Source organism: Bufo gargarizans, chromosome 1, assembly GCF_014858855.1.
Source record: "Bufo gargarizans isolate SCDJY-AF-19 chromosome 1, ASM1485885v1, whole genome shotgun sequence".
NCBI lineage: Eukaryota > Metazoa > Chordata > Amphibia > Anura > Bufonidae > Bufo > Bufo gargarizans.
This window is the reverse complement of record NC_058080.1, coordinates 287339211-287361141: the sequence shown is the minus strand read 5'-3', so window position 1 is coordinate 287361141 and position 21931 is coordinate 287339211. Positions and strand designations below refer to the sequence as shown.

General features: G+C 41.0%; 1 protein-coding gene across 1 annotated transcript in view; it reads right to left on the bottom strand.

The window, feature by feature from the left end:
- The window catches only part of DNAH6 (dynein axonemal heavy chain 6), a 363279-nt gene that overhangs the window by 320223 nt on the left and 21125 nt on the right, over positions 1–21931 (bottom strand). Inside the window, exons 5-13 of the mRNA XM_044304479.1 lie at positions 21404–21671; positions 21152–21286; positions 20905–21028; positions 17727–17871; positions 13373–13541; positions 8901–9023; positions 6249–6449; positions 2415–2535; positions 179–330 (exon numbers count right to left, since the gene is read on the bottom strand). Coding sequence (XP_044160414.1) covers positions 179–330; positions 2415–2535; positions 6249–6449; positions 8901–9023; positions 13373–13541; positions 17727–17871; positions 20905–21028; positions 21152–21286; positions 21404–21671 — 1438 coding nt within the window. The remainder of the gene's footprint in view (positions 1–178; positions 331–2414; positions 2536–6248; positions 6450–8900; positions 9024–13372; positions 13542–17726; positions 17872–20904; positions 21029–21151; positions 21287–21403; positions 21672–21931) is intronic.

The window sequence follows — 21931 nt, the reverse complement described above, 5'->3', positions numbered from 1 at the left end:
ACCAGAAAGTTATGGATTCAGAAAACAAGTTGCTTTAGTAATAGTGTGTGAATAGAGCTCAACATAAGAGATAGGATCTTTTAGTCATGAGATGTAAATGTTATGAACCTATAGGAGACCGAGGAAGCATTGCCTCCACTTCCTCCTTGCCTCTAGTAATATATACACTGCTGCTTACCTCCAAGCATCTTTTTGGTGATGGTATTAATTTCTCTTTTAATTTTTTGGAATCTATTAGAAGTAATCCTAGATTTATTTTCTGTATGATTGCCATAGCATCTTTGTGTTCTTTGTGGTATTTCTGTAACTGCTCAGAAAAGAAATCAACCCCTACAAGGAAATGAAATGAAAAGTTGTAAGCTCCTTTTCAGTAAAATATGGACTTATATAAAAAAAAGTGTAAAACAACAATAATACCACTGTGTGCAAATGATGATACATTAAGTAGTTAACCAAGTACTATAACTTTATAATGCAACTATGCTCCAAGTGTAGCCGTGTGTGGTGTCATGACATATCATAAAGATGGGGGGGTGGCAGCCATCTTACTGCATAAAAAAAAACTTTCTGTCAGGTGACCTTTAATTTTTATTGATTTTTTTTATAATTTTTTATCATTCTTGGAGTACATACAACTTTTTGCAAATATGTCATGGGGGGTGATTAGAGGACAGAAAGAGCTCCTTCTGTCTTCTGATCACCTTCCCACTCATCCCTACAAAATATTTTGGGGTTTCTGATGGTTGTCATGGCAGCTGGGACCTTGTGAAGGCTCCCAGGCTTGTCACGGCAAGATTCTCATTACACACTGTCATGCCGGTAAACTGTCCATATACTGCAGCTCATAACTATTGCAGTGTATGGTACAAGCAATCCAGCAAAAAGTTGCATGTATTTCAAAAATGATACCAATAAAAATTACAGGTCACCCTGTAAAACTGATCTTCTACACACCTCCGTCTACATATAACCCCTGAGTGCGGACAATGTACAATTATGTTATTTTGCGCAAATAGGATAAAAACAGCCGACCAAACAACTCCTCCCATTTTCAGCAGGGGGACATGGCCCCTATTCTAAGATTATTTGGGGTCCAAGTGGTGGAATCTGCACTTATGATACATCTATTGCAAATCCTATTAATATACCATAAACATCTAATGTTGGCATACCACTTTAACAGTACAGATCCTGGCTTACAGGCAGGCTTATTAGTTAGGATGGGTTCACATCAGCATTATTGAATTCTGTTATAGGTTCCGTTATAACTCAGTCGACAGGACTATTTTTCTATGTATAACAGAAAGAAACAGAACCATTATGTGGCCCCATAGACATGTATGAGGACGGAGCAAAACGGAATGCCTCTTAAAGACTTCCGTTTTGCATTCCATCCTAGAATTCAATTATATTCCGTTATAACTCTGTTATAACGGAACCTATAACGGAATTAAATAACGCCGATGTGAACCCGACCTCAGCTTAAAGGAACCTGTCAGGGTATTCATGCTGCCATAACCACCAGTAACTACTTCTAAGTGCTCATGCACACAAACGTGGTTTGGTTCCGCATCGGAGCCACATTTTTTGCGGCTCGGATGCGGCCCATTCACTTCAATAGGGCCGCAAAAGATGCGGACAGCACTCAGTGTGCAGTCCGCATCCGTTGTTCTGTTCCGTGGGGCCGCCAAAAAAATAGAACATGTCCTATTCTTGTCTGTTTTGCGGACAAGAATATGCATTTCTATTATGGGCGGCCCGTTCCATTCTGCAAATTGCGGAATACACACGAATGGCATCCATGTGAACTGAACACAGAATCAGAAGTGTAAAAATAATTTTTAATGCCCCAACAAGGAATGGCTGGTTAGAATTATAATTTGTTGCTGTTGATTGACAAGGAAATATGTTTCTTAAAGGGGTTGTCCCACAAAAAATATTCTACAGTTTTCAAACCAGCACCTGGATCTGAATACTTTTGTAATTGCATGTAATTAAAAAATTTGTATAGCCACTGAGGTATTCAATAAAATATATCGATATAGTGCCACTTAATTTCTTATTTCTTTGACCTGCTCATTGAGAAGGCCGCACATGCTCAGTTTCATCTATCAACTGCCTTCTGAGTTATGATAGGGAGAGCATGGACACGCCCCTTTAGCCGCAGCAGAAAATACACTCCCCTTGAGCTGTTAGCTTGATAAAAATCTAGTAGATCAATGAATGGCGAGATCTCTGGATCCATGTGAGGAACAGGGCTGGTTCTAGCTTTGTTAGAAAGACATTGTCATGTACTATATGATGTCTGATTTTCGTTGTATACATTATTCATGGGATAAACCCTTTAAGTAGCAGTCACAAGAAAAAAATAAGTGTCAAAAAGAAATGAAATGCTTGTTAAATATGTATCCTACCATGGTCCTCTTCTTTCAATGCTTCCAAATCCAGACTTTCATTTTCTTTGAAGAACAAGCGAAACCTTTCAAATGTTCCAGCATATACACTGGCTGTATTAAACGCTGACTGTATGGCTTCCTAAAACAGGCAAATGTACAGGTGTACTTTCAAAGAACAAAGAATTCTGTACTTACAAGTAAATGCATGATTTTCCATACTATAGAGAGGTACATGACTTATTAGTTTTAAAGGGGTATTCCCATCTCAGACAATGGGGGCATATCGCTTGTATATGCCCCCATTGTCTGATAGGTGCAGGTCCCACTTCTGGGACTCGCACCTATCTCGTAAACTGAGCCGGCAAAGTGAAGGAGGGAGCTCTTAGCACAGTGAAGCAGGCACAGGCAGGAGCCCGCTCTGCTCAGCTAATCCTGGTATAGCACATGGGTACAGGGTACCCATGTGCTATGCCAGGAGTTAGTAAACCTTGGGGGACACACTATGCTGCGGCCCCATTAAAAAAAATTCTACAACCCGTACAACGGTGAGCAGTCAGTTGTGTACAGAAATGTCAGTTTTAAGCGCACAGGGAATGGTGCACTTTGGGGGGGGGGGGGGGGGGGAATTGTAATAAAAATACAAAAACATTAATAAAATATATTAAATAAATAAAACTATTATTACGGTATTGGGAACATCGCAATAAAATTTTATTTGAAAGTTTTGTTACTCTTTAAGTTTCTAATTGGGGGTCTGATCTGAGGACTGATTAACTTAGGGGGTCTGAGCAGAGGTCTGGTAAAGATTGGGAGTCTCATTGGGGGGGTCTAATCTGATGTCTGATAAAGTTCCGGGGTCTGATTGAGGAGTCTGATCTGAGGTGTGAAAAAATGTGGGGGTCTGATCTGAGGTTTGATAAAGATTGGGAATATGATTTGGGGGTGTTATTGAGGAGGTTGACTGAGGTTTGATGAAGACTGGGGGTCTGACTTGAAGGTCTGTTGAAGATTGCGGCAGGGGCGTTGCGAGGTTAAAACATTCGGGCCTGGGCCCCTGATGTTTTGAAATGTACTGCCTGCCAGCTAGATACAACTGTATTGTTGTCCTCAGGACCCCAATACAACTGAATCAAATGCACTGGAAGATCTGAAGGACCTGTGATGACATCACAGGTCATGTGACCAGTTAAACAGGCAGTGGTTGAGAAGGACCTGCGATGATGTCACCATCATGTGACCAGTGCAGGAGAGGACGGCACTGAAGAGGAGAAGTCCCGAGGGAAGAAGCTGTGGTGAGGTCTGCTACATGAGGAGAGGCAAGTGAAGGGAGAGGCAGAGGAATGATGGGAGTTGTAGTAATTTAACTTATATCCAGAACAACGTGGTTATTTAACTGGGACTGTATGTTAGGGCTGAAGGGAGGGATGTTATTTACATGGAACTGAATGTTGAGGGAGTGATGTTATTTACATGAGGCTAAATGTTGGAGGTGGCTGGGGCAGGGTGATGTTATTTACATGGGACTGTTTATTGACGGTGTTTGTGAGAGGGAGTGATATTATTAACATGGGACTGTATGTTGATGGTGGCTGTGTGAGGGGGCAATGTTTTTTACATGGGACTGTATGTTGATGGTGTCTTTGGGAGGTAGTGATGTTAATTACATGGGACTGTATGTTGATGGCACATGTGGGTGGGGATGACATTATTTACATGGGACTGTATGTTGAAGGCGGCTGTGGGAGGGAGTGGTGTTATAAACATGGGACTGAATGTTGGAGGGGGCTGAGAGAGGGGGTGATGTTATTTAAATTGGACTGTGTGTTGGAGGTGGCTGGGGAGGGGGTGATTATATTAACATGGGACTGTATGTTGATGCCGGCTGTGGGAGGGAGTAATGTTATTTACATGGGACTGTATTTTGGAGGGGCTGTAGATAGAGAGGGATGTTATTTACATGGGGCTGTGTATTTGAGGGGGCTGAAGAGATGGTGGGATGGTATTTACATGGGACTCTATGGCAGAGGGAAATAGTGTTATTTACATGGGACTGTATATTGGAGGGGCTGAAGGGAGGGGAGTGATGTTATTTACATGGGACTGTATTTTGGAGGGAGCAGGATAGATGGTTTGATGTTATTTACATGGGACTGTATGGTGGAGGGAGGAATATAACTACAGGGGGCACTGCGGGGGCATTATAAATACTGGGGGCACTTTAGGGTGATAATTGTAACAGTAGGGGGCAGTATAAATACGGGGGGGGGGGGCTCTGTAGGATCATTTTAAATCCAGGGAGCATTATAGGCGTACTTTTTACTACTGGGGGAACAATAGGGGGGCCTTATTTCTACTGGGGGCTCTGTGAGGGCATTATTAATACTGAAAGGCTCTTCTACTAATGGAGACACTCTTGTGGAGTATTATCACTGTTGGGGGCACTGTAAGGGGCAGTATTACTAATGAGGGCATTCTACAAGGGAATTACTATTGGTGGGACTTGGAGGACCACTATTACTAATAGTATTTGGGGGTATTGGAGAGCACAACGAGCTGCAGGATAACACCGTTGGGACTCCAGGTTGGGGGGATGATGATATCATTGTGAGGAAGCTAAGATATCTGTGTGTCAAACTCTGCAGAGACGAGGCGCAGCTGAAAGAAGTTGTCCGGACCAAATGGAGAAGATGATGACAGAGAAGATCTACATCGGAGGAGATGTCACCTGGGAGACACTGGATTTGAGAGGTATGTGCTGCTGTATAGCAAGTACAGCAAAATGCTGTGTGTGGCAGTAGGGTCGACTTAGAGAATTGGGCCATATTCATTGGGGCTTGGGCCCTGGATCTTTTGAGACCCTAGCAACGCCCCTGGATTGTGGTCTGATTTGAGGTCTGTTGAAAACCTGAGGTCTGATGAATATATTTTTTCTGATTTCCCCCCTCTAAAACCTAAGTGCGTCTTATGGTCAGGTGCATCTTACAAAGCAAAAATACAGTTTAAAATACAGTATAATACAGGTGAAACTCGAAAAATTTTACTATCGTGCAAAAGTCCATTTATTTCAGTAATGCAAATTAAAAAGGAATTGCATTAATGCAGCTTAAAATTAGAGTTTTGTGAAAAGGTTCAATATTCTAGGCTCAAAGTGTCACACTGTAGTCAGCTAATTAATCCATATCCCCTGAGCAAAGGGGACCTGAGATTGTGACTTTGGGGTTTCATAAGCTGTAAGCCATAATCATCCAAACTATAACAAATAAAGGCTTGAAATATCTCGCTTTGCATGTAATGATTATATGTTAGTTTTACCTTTTAAGTTGCATTACTGAAATAAATGAACTTTGCACGATATTCTAATTTTTCAAGTTTCACCTGTATATCCTAGAGCTACTTTAATTTCTTGAACTCTTGGACAACCCTTTTAAGCTTTTTCAGAGTCCAAGATACCAGGGAAAAGTTTTGTACCAGGGAAATTGATGCTTTGAAGCATGCAATTATGATTGGAGTTCTAGGCTATAAGACAGACTGGGATTCAAGATCAGTGCAAGATAAGTGAGGCAATGCATTTTTAATTTAATTCTAATTAATGCATCCTGTATTCTCTATGCATAGGTCCTTTAGTACTTTACATCAGCCTCTGAAAGTGTAGCATTTACAGAATAGGGCTGTTTAAGGGTAGTGTAATTTTCACACACCAAAGAATACATATCAGAATTGTGGCTGCTGTAAATTCTTAAAATTTTCACCATGCAATTCCTTATTGTAATATTTATAGAGGCTACCAAGCACTTTTACGACCACATTTACACAGTCAAAAACATTTCCATATGTATTTCATTTACAACTCACTTTTACTTGAAAAACTAGAGACTGTAAATGCTTGTCATCTTCAAACATTGTACTCAGACTTGGTCCTTCTCCACAAGTCTTCTCCTCCAGCTTGTTGTTAATAGTGGGCTGAGTAAAGGCATCAAAATAAGGGTCTGGGACAAGGTTGGCCAACGACAAAACCGTTTCTTGGAACTGGTTAACCACTGCAGAAATATTGTCCTAAAAAAATAGGAATGTGTTAAAACTAAGATCTATATAGCTACTCTATCAATCTATCGTCAAGCATTTTCAGACACAGCAATACTAATTGTGTTTTTTTTAGGAAAGGTTCTTTTTTTAAAGAAATTTTCTTTTAGGTTTTTAACTTTATTTTTTATCCACCTACAGTAGAGGTGATCTTTAGATTGCTTATACCATAAACTGCAATGGTTTACTGGTTTACCATTGCATCTATGGTAAAACCGCTATGTACCTGAGGCAGGGCTCAATAGTAACATAACTATGGCAGACCTGGGAACCTTCAAAAAGTCTCCTAGCTGCTATAACAATTGAATGACCAGAAGTATACCATTGCTGTGGTCGCATCCTTAGAGGGCCTGATTTTTAAACACCCGATCATATGCGATAAATGTACAAAAGACTTGTGCCGTAAAATTCAAGGCCCTGAGTAAGGCTGCGCTAATCTGTCTTCTCCAATCTCTTCAATGTGCCTATCTGTGCAATCCACTCTGCTGAGAACTGGTTGCTGTCTTCATCCAAGGTAACAATCTCCCACTCCCAAGGCCAAGGCGTCTCCCTGCTACTGTATTCTATTTGATAAGACTAGCATTAAGATAGCACCCACCACCCACCTTTTAAAAGAGAATATGTCACCTATAATTTTCTCTGCCAGTTAATACCATAGACCAGGCATGGCTAACCTGCGGCTCTCCAGCTGTTGTAAAACTACAACTCCCACCATGCCCTGCTGTAGGCTGATAGCTGTAGGAAGTCTGGGCATGCTGGGATTTGCAGTTTTGCTACAGCTGGAGAGCCTCAGGTTGGCCATCCCTGCCATAGACCTATTTTTTTTTTCTGATTTATTTTTTCTGATTTTTTTTTATTTTTTTATTCAGTTTCCTGAACATGATTATGGAGGCTGTCATCTTGCTTGGCTGTTCCTAGCAGCATTTAAAGATATGCTTTACAGCACCCAACATGAGCCACTGACACAATGGTCAGGAGGGGACATCATTGACTTCTATGGAGAGTTTTCTAGGTATGCTCTGTGACCTGTGCAGGGGTCATTGTACAAGGAAGGAATAGAGCAGCTTTGATGTCATATTGTGAATGGTGGATCCTATGTTATCTATATACCCGTCATTGTAACCCTGCCTGCAATTATAAAGATGAAATGAGATCTGTACAGACCATAAAGTGGAGCCTACTATTAAGCTTAGTGGCCAGTACAAAAACTGCAGGATTAAAAAAAAAAAGCCTCTGTCAACATGATCAACCCTATTACATTAGGCATATTGCGTGGTAGGGTTGATCATGCTGAGGAAAACAAAATATTTATTTCTTCTCTAGGGTTAATAAGTGTGAACATATATTGTTATATTTATGTAAATTAGGTATTTGAAGCACCAGGAGGCTAGCCATAGTGCTAGGGGCACTCCTTGAGCAATGCCCCTGTGCTCTCTGTACTCCCCCCTACCCTTTGGGCTGGACATCTAATACATTCCTGTGTTCTCGGCAAACCAACACTCAGTGACTCGGCAATTGCGCAGTGCATCTGATGACCCCAAGATTCACTTTGCAGGTGCCGAGTCACTGAGCCAACTCCGTGCTTGCATATTGGATCTTCTGCAGTTTCGCAGGAAGCAGCATCAGATTCACTGATGGATTAAAACTTGATTTAAACAGTAGGTCATTTTCTGAAGACACTTATCCTTTAAGAAAGCCAACTCCAATATCTAGGTAATAAACTAAACCCCTAATTCCTTTTCTTTCTGTCCTATAGTTGTCTACACCTAATCCTTGCCTTACAATATCTGATTAGGTTGCTGGACCCCTCAGGAGAGTCTACAATTATTTATACATATTAATTTAATCTTCTTTGCCGATATTGACTCACTACTTTAAAGGGTAACTGTCACATTTCTATTTAGTTGCTAGTTTATTAGAGCTAGCCATGTATACCTGAGTTAGTCTGTCAATGATTGTCAAAAGATCTGTAATTACCTTATAATAACAGCTTTCATTAATGTCCTCTTTCCCTTTCCACTTCTCCATTAAAAGACCGTTGCTATGGCTCATCTGTCTCTGGCTAGGAAGACAGAGCGGCGGTCCTTCACGCTGCATGCCTGCATTAGGCTTCAGAGTGAGGAGGCGTGTCTCTCAGTAATCCAATCTGATTGGCTGGCAAGAAGCTGCTGGCTACAGCAAGTGTGTATGGGAAGTGAGGGAAGGCAGTTTTGGCCTCAGAGAACTGGCAGAGGAGCCATCTTGAGAAGATCCTCATATTGTAAACGTTTAAACAGCCATAACTAAGGGGAAAACAGTGGTTTGTGAAGAAACTAAAGATTGCTTTATGCATAATCCTGCTTTAGCAGTAACATATGCAAATTTGTTTTTATGAAAACATGACAGTTACCCTTTAAGCATGGCCCTCTCTGAAGTAAAACAAACCTGAAAATCTTCCATTGAAGGCTCGAACCATAATGACTGAATATCAAGAATTATCTCTGACAGGAACATTGGCACCATTTCTTCTTCAGCAGGAGCACTGGATAGTGAAGCAGGCACCGCGGGCTACTCAAACAAATAAGAAAGAAGGCACATTTATGATAAAATGAGGGAAACTGCAGCAAAAACAAACATACAATACTTCTATAAAAATATATACTATACATATATCTAGGAGTTCAGTGTCAGCCACTGAGAGAACTTGGGCACCCCTTGCTCTCAGAATCACAGGAAGTTCCAGTGGTTGGATAGGTGATAAATAATTTTTGTGGGATAACCCTTTAATATGGTTGCATGGCATTAGAAAAAGGCTCTTTTTCCCAGAAACAGCACCAGCAATTCAGGAACAGCCCAAGGACAACGGTGGGGCGGTTTCTTTGAAACAAACAAAAACCCTTTCTTTTAATCCTGGACAACTCATTAAACTTTAGAATACTGTCCGTTCCCCAACCCTCATGTATTTAGCTTTGAGTTCTAAAACCACAACTGAAGAAAGATAGATCATATGAAAAACTAATTGATGTAACTGTAATCTAATGCAACTATTGGGAGATAGGACAATAGTAAATTATTTTCAACTCAAAAGCTTTCATCCCATAGTATGGTAGAAAACATAATAGGGGAGATTTACCAAACTGATGTAAAGTAGAACTGGCCTTAGTTGCCCCTAGCAACCAATCAAATTCCACCTTTTATTTTTCACAGCTCCTTTGGAAAATAAAAAGGTGGTATCTGATTGGTTGCTATGGGCAACTAAGCCAGTTCTACTTTACACCAGTTTGATAAATCTCCCCCAATATGTTTACAACGCTGTGGAATATGTTAGCGCTATATACTGTATATAATAAGGGAAATAATGCTAAATCATTTATGTCCATTTTATAATAATGCTATATCCCAGTTCTCTAAAACAAAGGATTCTTGGAACTTAGGGCTCATTCGCACGGCCATTGGTCGGCCGTTCCGTGCATTGGGGACCGCAATTTGCAATCCCCAATGCACGGGCAACAACTTGAATGGGTCCGTGATCTGTCCGCACCGCAAAAAAATAGAACATGTTCTATTTTTTTGCAGTCCAGAGGCACTGAGAGAAACCCCGGAAGCACTACAGTAGTGCTTCCGTGGGGTTCCGTGCCTCTATTCCGCACCGGACCTTACGGATTGTGGACCCATTCAAAAGAATGGGTCCGCATCCATGATGTCGGGTGCAAATGGCCGGTGCCCATGTATTGCGGAACCCGCTGTTTGCAGGCAGCAATTCGGGCACGGCCGGCACACGTTCGTGTGCATGAGCCCTTATAGGTAGATGTTGGGATTACATTTACCCTAGCTCATATATTCAGTATAAGGGTATAAAAAGTCAAAGGGAAATCTAAAAGCTTATGAATACATTGTCACAGGTGAATATTGTTTGGCTGGCAAACATAAGGGACTCAATAACATTAGATTGAAAAAACATCATATTTTTGGGTCACTTAATTTCTACAGCTAAAATATAAATCATCTGAATGTTATATAAAAATGCTGATAAATGGCTTGGATATGGCCCATGGTTATCACTAAGGCAATGAAACATGCTGCCATATTCAATAAAGCATTTAATCTGGTCACTCATATCACAGCAATTTTCATTTGGCAAGATACTAAGTTCTTAACATTTAATATAGTAACACAGCTGGGGTTTTCTCTTTAATGGAATTAAATTCTCTCTTCAAGATGTTCATTAATTTTTCAGTGGTGACTGGAGCTATAGCTGCTAGGTTTTGGCATCTTTCCAGAAATGAAGTTAAAAAAAATGTTCATGAATACAAAACTGTAAAAGTAAAGGGCAAGGAAGGATGTCTTAGGGACACGTTCACATGCACTGATAAATAATACTGCGGCTACTTTCACACTAGCGTTCGATCGGATCCGTTCTGAACGGATCCGATCATAATAATGCAGACGGAGGCTCCGTTCAGAACGGATCCGTCTGCATTATTTTTAGCATATAACAGCTAAGTGTGAAAATAGCCTCGTACGGATCCGTCCAGACTTTCAATGTAAAGTCAATGGGGGACGGATCCTCCTGAAGATTGAGCCATATTGTGGCATCTTCAAACGGATCCGTCCCCATTGACTTACATTGTAAGTCTGGACGGATTCAAACGGAGCTCACGAGCGGACCGACGAACGCTAGTGTGAAAGTAGCTCTGACCTGTTACATGTGCGCTTGGCAGCTGAAGGTATCAGTGTTGGTCCCATTTTCATATCTGGGAAAAATAATCTTTTATTCTATGCAAATGAACCTCTAGGAGCAACAGGGGCATTGACATTACACCTAGAGGCTCTGCTCACTCTGCAACTGCCGCTCACTCTCCACTTTGACTGACAGGCTATATAGCAGCTCAACCTGCGGCCCTCTAGCTGTAAAACTACAACTCCCACCATGCTCTGCTGCAGGCTGATAGCAGTAGCCTGTACAGGAATGCTTGGAGTTGTAGCTTTGCAACGGCTGGAGGGGTTCAGGTTGGGCATCCCTGCCATATAATGCATGTATCGTAACGTCTGGACCTATCAATCAAAGTGGAGAGAGTGCAGCAGTTGCAGTGAGTGCAGAGTTGCTCCTAGAGGCTGACTTGCATGTATTAAAACATCACTTTTCTCAGCAATGCGAGCAGATGTAAACATAGGACCCACACAGATACCTTCAGCGGCCAAGCGCACAAGAGCAAAACAGGTCAGCCAGTTACATAGGTACAAATCTGCTGACAGATTCCCTTTAAGTCAGTGTCAGATTTGCTAAATAGTGATAGGCTACTGGATTATTTATTTGTGAAAGGATCCCTAACTGTCTACACTGACCTTTGTAGAGACCATCAAACACAATCTAGTCAGCCGTATAACAGCCAATGAATCTTGGTGACAAAATATAAGTACTCTGCGTAAAGAATGAGTACTTATATATCCTCACCAAAATTTATTGACTGTTATACGGCTGACTGCTAGATTGTGTTTGACTGTGATTGCGGAGCCAGAGTGAGGCCCCGAGTCAGACCGTGAGTGTTGCTCCATGTGGGAGCTGTTTGCATTGATTTCTTTCTACAGACTATGACAGTCCACTTAAATGTGCACTGAAAAACACACTAGAGATAACAGATTGTACTGTCCCATTGAACTGACCCACCTCTGTCAGTGATTGGGTGAGCAGGTATCTCCATGCATTTCCTGTGAATCAAGAGTGGACCAGGAAGCAGAGCCCAGTTGGGACCAGGAAAGGTAATGGTGGCGGATTGATAATATCCCTTTACAATCCCACTTTGAGCCCTTCCTAAAGAACAAGACTTCCACCTGGACAACCTAACATGTTGACTTGGTAGTACTCAATTAACATTACAACTACAGATGGTCAACTGAGTGAACAACTTTTTGGGGAAGCTGCAGTCGGTTCCACCTTTCCAGGCAGGGGCCATCGTGTTGGAGATAGATGTGCATCCCAAAGGAGGAACCGGCATCTATCAAACATCACATTAATAACAACATGTATTACTATATATAGCAATGATACATTGCTGTAAGCCAGGTGAGAATCCGGATTATAAATAACATTCCATACAATCATCCGTAAAAATTTTAATGTATATGCACGGAAGATTATAATTCAGCAATTTAAATGTAGGTAGACATGTAGATGTAGGTGGATCACTAATCTGCAATTACTTATTAGTAATGAGTTATTAGGCCTTAAAGGGCTTCTGTCACCCTACTTGCTGGTAGAGAGGTAATTTACATATTATAAAAGTGCGGTTTTTAAAGAAAGTAGCCAACAGAAAAGGGTAAGAGCACTATATATTGAAAAATCGCAGTATAAGGATTTTAATTAGCTTATAAAAATATATATACTTTTGGGGGGTGACAGAAGCCCTTTAAGTATTTAATCAGTATCTGATCAGTGAGGGTCCAACTCCTGGGACCCCCGCCAATCAGCTGTTTGAGAAGGCACCGGCGCTCCTGTAAGTGCTGTGGCTTTCTCGCAGCTTTCCCTAGGCCAGTGACATCACGTTTATTGGTAACATGACCTAGGCCATGGGTGGGCAACCTGCAGCACCCGTTGCCCACCCCTGGCCTGAATATAGCTCAGCTCTATTCAAGTGAAAGGGGCTGAGCTGCGAAACCAAGCACAGCAGCTATACAATGTACAGTGCTGTGCTTTGTAGGCTGCAAGAAGGCCACAGTGCTTACAGGGGCGCTGGTGCCTTCTCAAACAGCTGATTGGCAGGGGTCCTGTCGGACCCCCACCGATGAGATGTTGATGACCTATTCAGAGTATAGGTCATTAGTTAAAAAGTATTGCAAAACACCTTGAAATATTTGGTGCATAACCAGTCATTACTTCAACCTTAACTACTGTTGTAATCAATTGAAAATGATGTTACCTTTTTATCTGTAGCGTCTTGCTTAACTTCAGTATTCCAGGTCGTTATTATCTCATGAGCTGGTGTGCATTTCAGTTTTTCTACCAGGTACTTCAACAAGTATGAGACTGAATTAACAGCCAAAACATGCATGGTGTTCACTATCAAGTAATCAGCAAGTCGAATAAAGCTTTATAAGAAAAAAGATTTAAGAACTAAATTAAAAATTGTGATTAAAAAAAGTATAACTTTATATACAGACAGAAACCCATGACAAAATACACATTATGTACAAAACATCAAACAGTGTGGACCATAATCCCAGATAACAGCACTCTCTAAATTTTCCCGTGGCTCTATTTCTGGTATTCATTCACTGTCAAAAATAGGCAAACACTTAAAAAATGGTCACAACTAACTATGACCCATTGTACATATGACATATATACAACAGAAAAAAATGATGACTAAGGCAGAAGAAAACATAAAGCACAAAGACAAGGGCAGATTTACAAAATAAAATGCTATAGAATTCTGGTTCAAATTGAGCCACGTGCCTTGTATCCAGAATAGGTAATAAATGTCTGATCGCTAGGGACCGGTCCCACCACTGAGACCCCCACCGAACATAGGGTACAGTGATTGGCTATCTTCATCAGTCCCATAGACTTTGAATAGAGTGGCAGGGTAGGTGCTGAACCGCCACTCCATTTAAACTCCTCACCATGATGTGGAGTAACAGGAGACTTGGAACCCCTATTTTAGCGATAGGTGTGTGTCCCGATACAGCCATTTATCAACTATCCTGTGGATGGGTGAAAATGTGGATTCTGAGAAAACCCTTTTAACTTCCTGAATATTATACTTTAATATTTTATAATTCTAACATTTTTCTAGAATTATGCAAGTAAGTATGCAATCATGCAAATAATTGACATTTTGTTATGTTGCAGCCTTGTGCTTAAATAACCTTTTTAAAAAAACATTTTTTTTACCCCATTATTCTGTACTCAATACCACATAATGACAAAGTGAAAACAGATGGTTCAAAACTTTAGCCAAGTTATTAAAAAGGAAAAACTAAAAGAGGTTACAGCCTCCAGTCTTCTTGAGTATGATGCCACAAGGTTTGCACACCTTAAGGATTTTCGGCCATTGTCCTGTGCAGATCCTCTCAAGCTCTGTCCAGTTGGATGGGTACTATCGGTGGACAGCCATTTTCAGGTCTTTCCAGAGATGTTTGATTGGGATTAAATAAGGGCTATGGCTAGGCTACTCATAAACATTTACAGAGTAGTCACTCCTGTGTTGTCTTGACTGTGTGTTTAGGACCATTGTCTTGTTGGAAGGCAAACCTTTGGCCCAGTCTAAAGTAGAGGGGACTTTGCATCAGGTTTTCATTAACAATATCTCAGTATTTTGCTCTATTCAGCTTTCCCTCTACCCTGACCAGTCTCCTGTCCCAGCCGCTAAAAAAAACTCACCCACAGCATGATACTGCCACTACCATGCTTCACTGTAGGAATGGTATTGAGGAGGTGATTAGCAGTGCCTGGTTTCTTCCAGACATGACACTTAGAATTGAGGCCAAAAAGTTTCATTTTGGTTTCATAAGACCACACAATCTTGTTTCTCACAGTCTGAGAGTCCTCTAGGTGCTTTATTGCAAACTATGGGCTGTCTTGTGTCTTTTACTGAGGATAGGCTTCTTTCTGGCCACTCTGCTATAAGGCCCAGATTGGTGATGGTCCATAGATAATTATATACATTTACATTTATGTACAGTTTCCTCATCCATGTGAGAACAATTATATAGTTGAAATTAAAGATAATGTGTCATCAGGAAATGACATAGAGATGAGCAAATTGATTTGTAAGAATTGATTTGTCTCATAAAGCAGGGTTTTGCACTTGCATGCTATTCCAAAGATAAGGATGCTCCCCCAACTGCTTGATTGACACCGCCAGACATCTCAGCCGGGTCTGAAAATCATGCGTTTGTGCCACTGCTCTGAGTAGCGGTGCAAGAGCAGGGACTCTGCTTCCGCTGCTGGAGAAGCAATTGCGCATGTGCCACTAAACTTCTGGGTAATCGTGCGCAAACAGTAACGGAAGCAGAGCCCCTGTGTTTGCACAGCGCTCGGGGCAAGTGGTGCAGGCTTGAGTTTTCAGAGCCAGCCAAGATGACTTGCCCTGTCAATTAAGCAGCTGGGAGAGTATCCTCAGCTGTAGCTGGGGCACTCCATTGAAGTGATGAGACAAATCGATTTTTATTTTTTTAAATCAAGTTTTTATTTTAACCATATTTTGAAAGAATTTATAGTGGTTATTTTTAATTTTTATATTTTAATCTACAATTACAAAAAAATTCTAAAATCCTGTAGTATTTGCACTGGCCACTAAGCCTAATAACAGGCACCACTTCTTAATCTATACAGATCACTTTTCAGAAGTCATATCATTATCATCAGAGGCAGCATTACAAATATCACCTTTAGGGTCCATTCACACATCCGTTGAATGGGTCCGGATCCATTCTGCAACGTTGCGGAACAAATCCGGACCCATTCATTCTCTATGGGACTGGAAGAGATGCGGACAGCACACAGTGTGCTGTCCGCATCCGTATTTATGGAGCCCGGCCCCAATCTTCCGGTCCGCGGCTCCTGAAAAAAATAGGACATGTTCTATTGTTGTCCGCATTTGCGAACAAGAATAGGCAGTTCTATGGGGGTGCCGGCCGGGTGTATTGCGAATCCGCAATACACTACACATGTGTGAATGGACCCTTATGGTTTGTTCACACGACCGTATGTCTTTTTCAGTGTTTTGCGGTCCATTTTTAACGGATCTGTTTTTCAGTTTTTTGTTTCAGTAGTGTATCTGGTTTTGTTCAGTTTTTCAGTATGGCATATACAGTATACAGTAATTACATAGAAAAAATTGGGCTGGGCATAACATTTTCAATAGATGGTTCCGCAAAAATGGAACGGATACGGAAGACATACGGAGTGTTCCATTTTTTTTGCGGACCCATTGACATGAATGGAGCCACGGAACGTGATTTGCGGGCAATAATAGGATATATTCTATCTTTGAACGGAAAGGAAAAAAGGAAATATGTAAACGGAATGCATACGGAGTACATTTTTTTTTTGTGGAACCATTGAAATTAATGGTTCAGTATACGAACCGTATAGGGAACTCAAAAAACGGCCCGTATACGGAAAGCAAAAAACATTCGTGTGAACGAGCCCTTTTATAGATAACACAGGATCCAACATTCACAATAGATGTTATCACAGCTCATCTATACCCCCCACCCCTTCCCCTCTGCACAGGTCACAGAGCATGCCTAGAAAACTCTTCCATAGAAGTCAATGAGCCATATTTTGTCTATTGTGTCTATGGCCCATGGCAGCTGCTGTAAAGCACAACTCTAAATGCTGTTAAGAACTGCTCAGACAAGATGCCCACCCCATACTCATGTTAAGGAAATAGAATTTAAAAAAAATCAACATAGAAAAAAAACTGTTTAGAAATAAAAAAGATGTGTCACTATGGTTATAACTGCCAAAAAGAAATTATAGGGTGCACATTCCCTTTAATTTTTGCTATGTCATAGTCACATATCAAAGGTTTTAATCGGTGGGGGTCTGAGTACTGAAGCCCTGCCAATTGCTAAAATGTGGAGAAAGAGCTCACACAGAGCACTTTCTCTCATTGCTGCTTAAAGGGTTTGTCACCAGAAATGCCTAAATTAAATTGGCTGACATTAGAGATGTGCTAATACCATCTGAACCTAACTAGCCTATTACTATCCATGCCCCCGTTACTTCATAAATGTAACTTTTATAATATGAAAGGTGTTGCTCCTGCTCCTAGAGGCTCCGTTCTCCCGCCTCTGTCACCTCCCTCCAAGTATTGATTGACAGGGCCAGGCAGCGGTCACATCCTCCTGCTGGCCCTGAGTGCCTCACGCCTGCGCCGTGCTGTTTAGTATTCAGCGCAGGCATAGTGAAGGAAGGACGCTCACTGGCTGCCGACTTCCTTACTGCGCTGAATACTGAACGGGGGCATGGATGAAACTAGGAATAGGCTAGTTAGGTTCAGATGACATTAGCACATCGCTAATGTCAGCCAGATTAATTTAGGTATTTCTGGTTACAGAAACCCTTTAAAACGGACTGGCTCATAAATTTTCTACTGAGCCGTCTCCAGCAATGCGGAAAGAGCATTCTGTGTGAGTGCTTCTTTCTCCTCGTTTTAGCGATCGTGAGGCACCTCAGCACTGAGGTTCCCACTGATCAAAACCTTTGACATATCACTAAGACATATCCAACGTTTTGTTTTAAAATACAGAAGATGCACTTACCATGTCAGCCGTCTGCAATGTGCCCTCTTATTGGCTTGCTCCGTGTAAGTCATTTTATCAGAAGATTCTCCAAAAATGTCTCCATCAAAATGAGAGAGTGTCATCATATCAGTAGCTGCTGGTCCTGGTAGTGTAGGTATCAGGCCTTAAGAAAAACAGTTAATTATAGTAGCATACTTTGTAAGGCTGAAAAAAGACACCCATCCATCCATCAAGTTCAGTTTGTTATCCTGATCCAGAGGAAGACAAAAAAATCCCTGTGAGGTAGAAGCCAATTTATCTGATTTTAGGGGGAAAATTCCTTCCCAACTCCAATCAGGCAATCGGAATAATTACCTGGATCAACAACCCATCTGTAGTAACTATAACATGTAATATTATTACACTCCAGAAACACAACCAGCTCTCTCGTGAACTATTAGTGAATTCACCATCACCACCTCCTCAGGCAGAGAGTTCCATAGTCTCACCGCTCTTACCGTAAGGAATCCTTTTCTATGTTTGTATAGAAGCCTTTTTTCCTCTAGATGTAGAGGATGTCCCCTTTTCACAGTCCTAGTTTCTACAGTTTAGTTTGCTGTCCACTAAAAGTCCTATGTCAGTGTTACCCAGTGTTTTAACATTTTAGTATGTACGGGTGACTTGCATTATTCCTTCCCATGTGCATAACCTTACATTTGTCAGTGTTAAACCTCATCAGCCACTTTTCATCCCAAGCCTCCAATCTTTCCAGATCCATCTGTAGCAGTATACTGTCCTCTTCAGTGTTAATTACTTTACACAGTTTAGTGTCAACAACATCAACATACAGTTGCAAGAAAAAGTATGTGAACCCTTTGGAATGATATGGATTTCTGAACAAATTGGTCATAAAATGTGATCTGATCTTTATCTAAGTCACAACAATAGACAATCACAGTCTGCTTAAACTAATAACACACAAATAATTGAATGTTATCATGTTTTTATTAAACACACCATGTAAATTTTCACAGTGCAGGTGGAAAAAGTATGTGAACCCCAAGACTAATGACATCCCCAAGAGTTAATTTGAGTTAGGTGTCAGCCAACTGGATTCCAATCAATGAGATGAGATTGGAGGTGTTGGTTACAGCTGCCCTGCCCTATAAAAAACACACACCAGTTCTGGGTTTGCTTTTCCCAAGAAGCATTGCCTGATGTGAACGATGCCTTGCACAAAAGAGCTCTCAGAAGACCTACGATTAAGAATTGTTGACTTGTATAAAGCTAGAAAGGGTTATAAAAGTATCTCCAAATCCTTGCTGTCCATCAGTCCACAGTAAGACAAATTGTCTATAAATGGAGAAAGTTCAGAACTGCTGCTACTCTCCCTAGGAGTGGCCGTCCTGTAAAGATGACTGCAAGAGCACAGCGCAGACTGCTCAATGAGGTGAAGAAGAATCCTAGAGTGTCAGCTAAAGACTTACAAAAGACTCTGGCATATGCTAACATCCCTGTTAGCGAATGTACAATACGTTAAAAAACACTTAACAAGAATGGATTTCATGGGAGGATACCACAGAGGAAGCGACTGCTGTCCAAAAAAAAAACATTGCTGCACGTTTACAGTTTGCACAAGAGCATCTGGTTGTTCTACAGCAGTACTGGCAAAATATTCTGTGGACATATGAAACCAAAGTTGAGTTGTTTGGAAGAAACACACAACACTATGTGTGGAGAAAAAGAGGCACAGCACACCAACATCAAAACCTCATCCCAACTGTGAAGTATGGTGGTGGGGGCATCATGGTTTGGGGCTGCTTTGCTGTGTCAGGGCCTGGACGGATTGCTATCATCGAAGGAAAAATGAATTCCCAAGTTCATCAAGACATTTTGCAGGAGAACTTAAGGCCATCTGTCCACCAGCTGAAGCTCAACAGAAGATGGGTGTTGCAACAGGACAACGACCCAAAGCATAGAAGTAAATCAACAACAGAATGGCTTAAACAGAAGAAAATATGACTTCTGGAGTGGCCCAGTCAGAGTCCTGACCTCAACCCGATCGAGATGCTGTGGCATGACCTCAAGAAAGCGATTTACACCAGACATCCCAAGAATATTGCTGAACTGAAGCAGTTCTGTAAAGAGGAATGGTCAAGAATTACTCCTGACTGTTGTGCACGTCTGATCTGCAACTACAGGAAACGTTTGGTTGAAGTTATTGCTGCCACAGGAGGTTCAACCAGTTATTAAATCCAAGGGTTCACATACTTTTTCCACCTGCACTGTGAATGTTTACATGGTGTGTTCAATAAAAACATGGTAACATTTAATTCTTTGTGTGTTATTAGTTTAAGCAGACTGTGATTGTCTATTGTGACTTAGATGAAGATCAGATCACATTTTATGACCCATTTGTTCAGAAATCCATATCATTCCAAAGGGTTCACATACTTTTTCTTGCAACTGTATACAAAAAGAGCAGAGGCCCCCATTCCGAGCATTCTATTGGTTTATTGTCTTCAGGTTTCTAAATTACAGAACAAACTAAGGAAACTAAAAAGCCATGAAACCAAAAGTATTGCCATACACTGTGAGAAATAGACAGTTGTAGATACAGTTTTATAGTTCCTACAGTTTTTCTCTGGCCTGTGAGAAGCAAGCCTGCTGTATTATAATAGGATTTGTAGTCTCTTTTGAGTAGTTTTGCCTCTGTTCAGGAATGTTTGTAATAATAGGAATGGTCTGCTTTGGACAATCTCTGTTTGTTCAGAGTCCTCAAAAATTATCCGATCATGGGGTATCCGCATGGTGGGACCCCCAGCACTCACCTGAAATTTTCGTGGAAACCTGTCAACAAGAGTTTGGGGTCTGATTTACAACACGGATATGGTTGTGTGAATGGGGCCTAACTCAGAATACCCTAATAGGATATTTGAAAATGGATTTCCTAAACCAGATAAATCCTTTTTAATGGCATTGACTTTGTTGGATTGTTTACTTGGTGGACAATTTTGAGTAAACCACAAAAAGATAGTATAGAGGTGGCCATACTGGAGCCATCACTCTCCTCCACAGGCAATTGGAGATACGTGATAGTCTCCATTATAGATATTGAAACAGTTGAGTGAGCTCACCGAAGAATGAGCATTCTTGTTTTCTATATCTCCCATTCAAGAATTCAATAAAGCAGTTTACATAAGAAATGTTGTGTCACCTGGATTCTCTGAATCATTCATGTAGTCATCTGGTGTAAACCCGGCCTCCAATAAAGCGGTTCTACTAGCACTTCTGACAACTTCTTTAGCCAGGTCACGGAACTCAGATAGATGGCTGGCAACCTAAGAAGAACAAAATGACATCAGCTAAGGTGCTGAAATGTATGTGTATATACTGTATATATAATACATTACTGAAAATAAAGCATAAAATTGAGTACAAATACACTATAAAGCAGGACATACCTCCTCTAGCTGTTTAAATTGAATGTGTGTAAACTCTTTTAAGGTATATGTGTACCCCTTCTCAATGCGACACAGACCCATGTCACTGATTCGGTAACACATTTCTTGTACATTTAGGAGAGCAGGGCGCAGATACTGTATGGAGATAAACCAACAACAATTAGTCTTACTTCTCTATCCATAGGTATAAAACAGATAAAGAGAGAATACATATCTACAACACATATATATTAGACTCAGTTTGATACATACTGAATTCACAATGAACAGGTTCTCCTGCAGGGCCTTGCGACATTCACAGATTTTCTTGGCTCGCACATTTTTTCTCCATACAGTGAATGCTTTCCACTTTCTGAAGAGAGCAAAGGTAGGAATCTTCTTGAGTGCTTTATGGTAAAGGTATTCCTGCTTCCAGCGCTCCAGCTCTGAGAATAATACATCTCCATTACATATATGGGTTACTCCTCTGTCACTTATGGTGTAGTAGTCGTGTTTGTTGATGTTTTCATGGCTGACAATTCTTCATAAAGGAGACAAAAATATAGACAAGATTAAGGAAAAACATTATTACTTATTATATATAAATAACTGGATATTGTAGCAAAAAAAATAAGTTTGCATCAAAGGCATCAAAAATTAGGTATCCAGTTTGTGACTTTTTGAATGCAGTTACACCTACATTTAGGCACGTGCAGTGTTTCTAAGCCGGCCTCACCACTAGGTAGTGATGGGGTAGAGGTGTGGTGTAGGTGGGGCCATTGGCCTGGCACATTTCCAGGC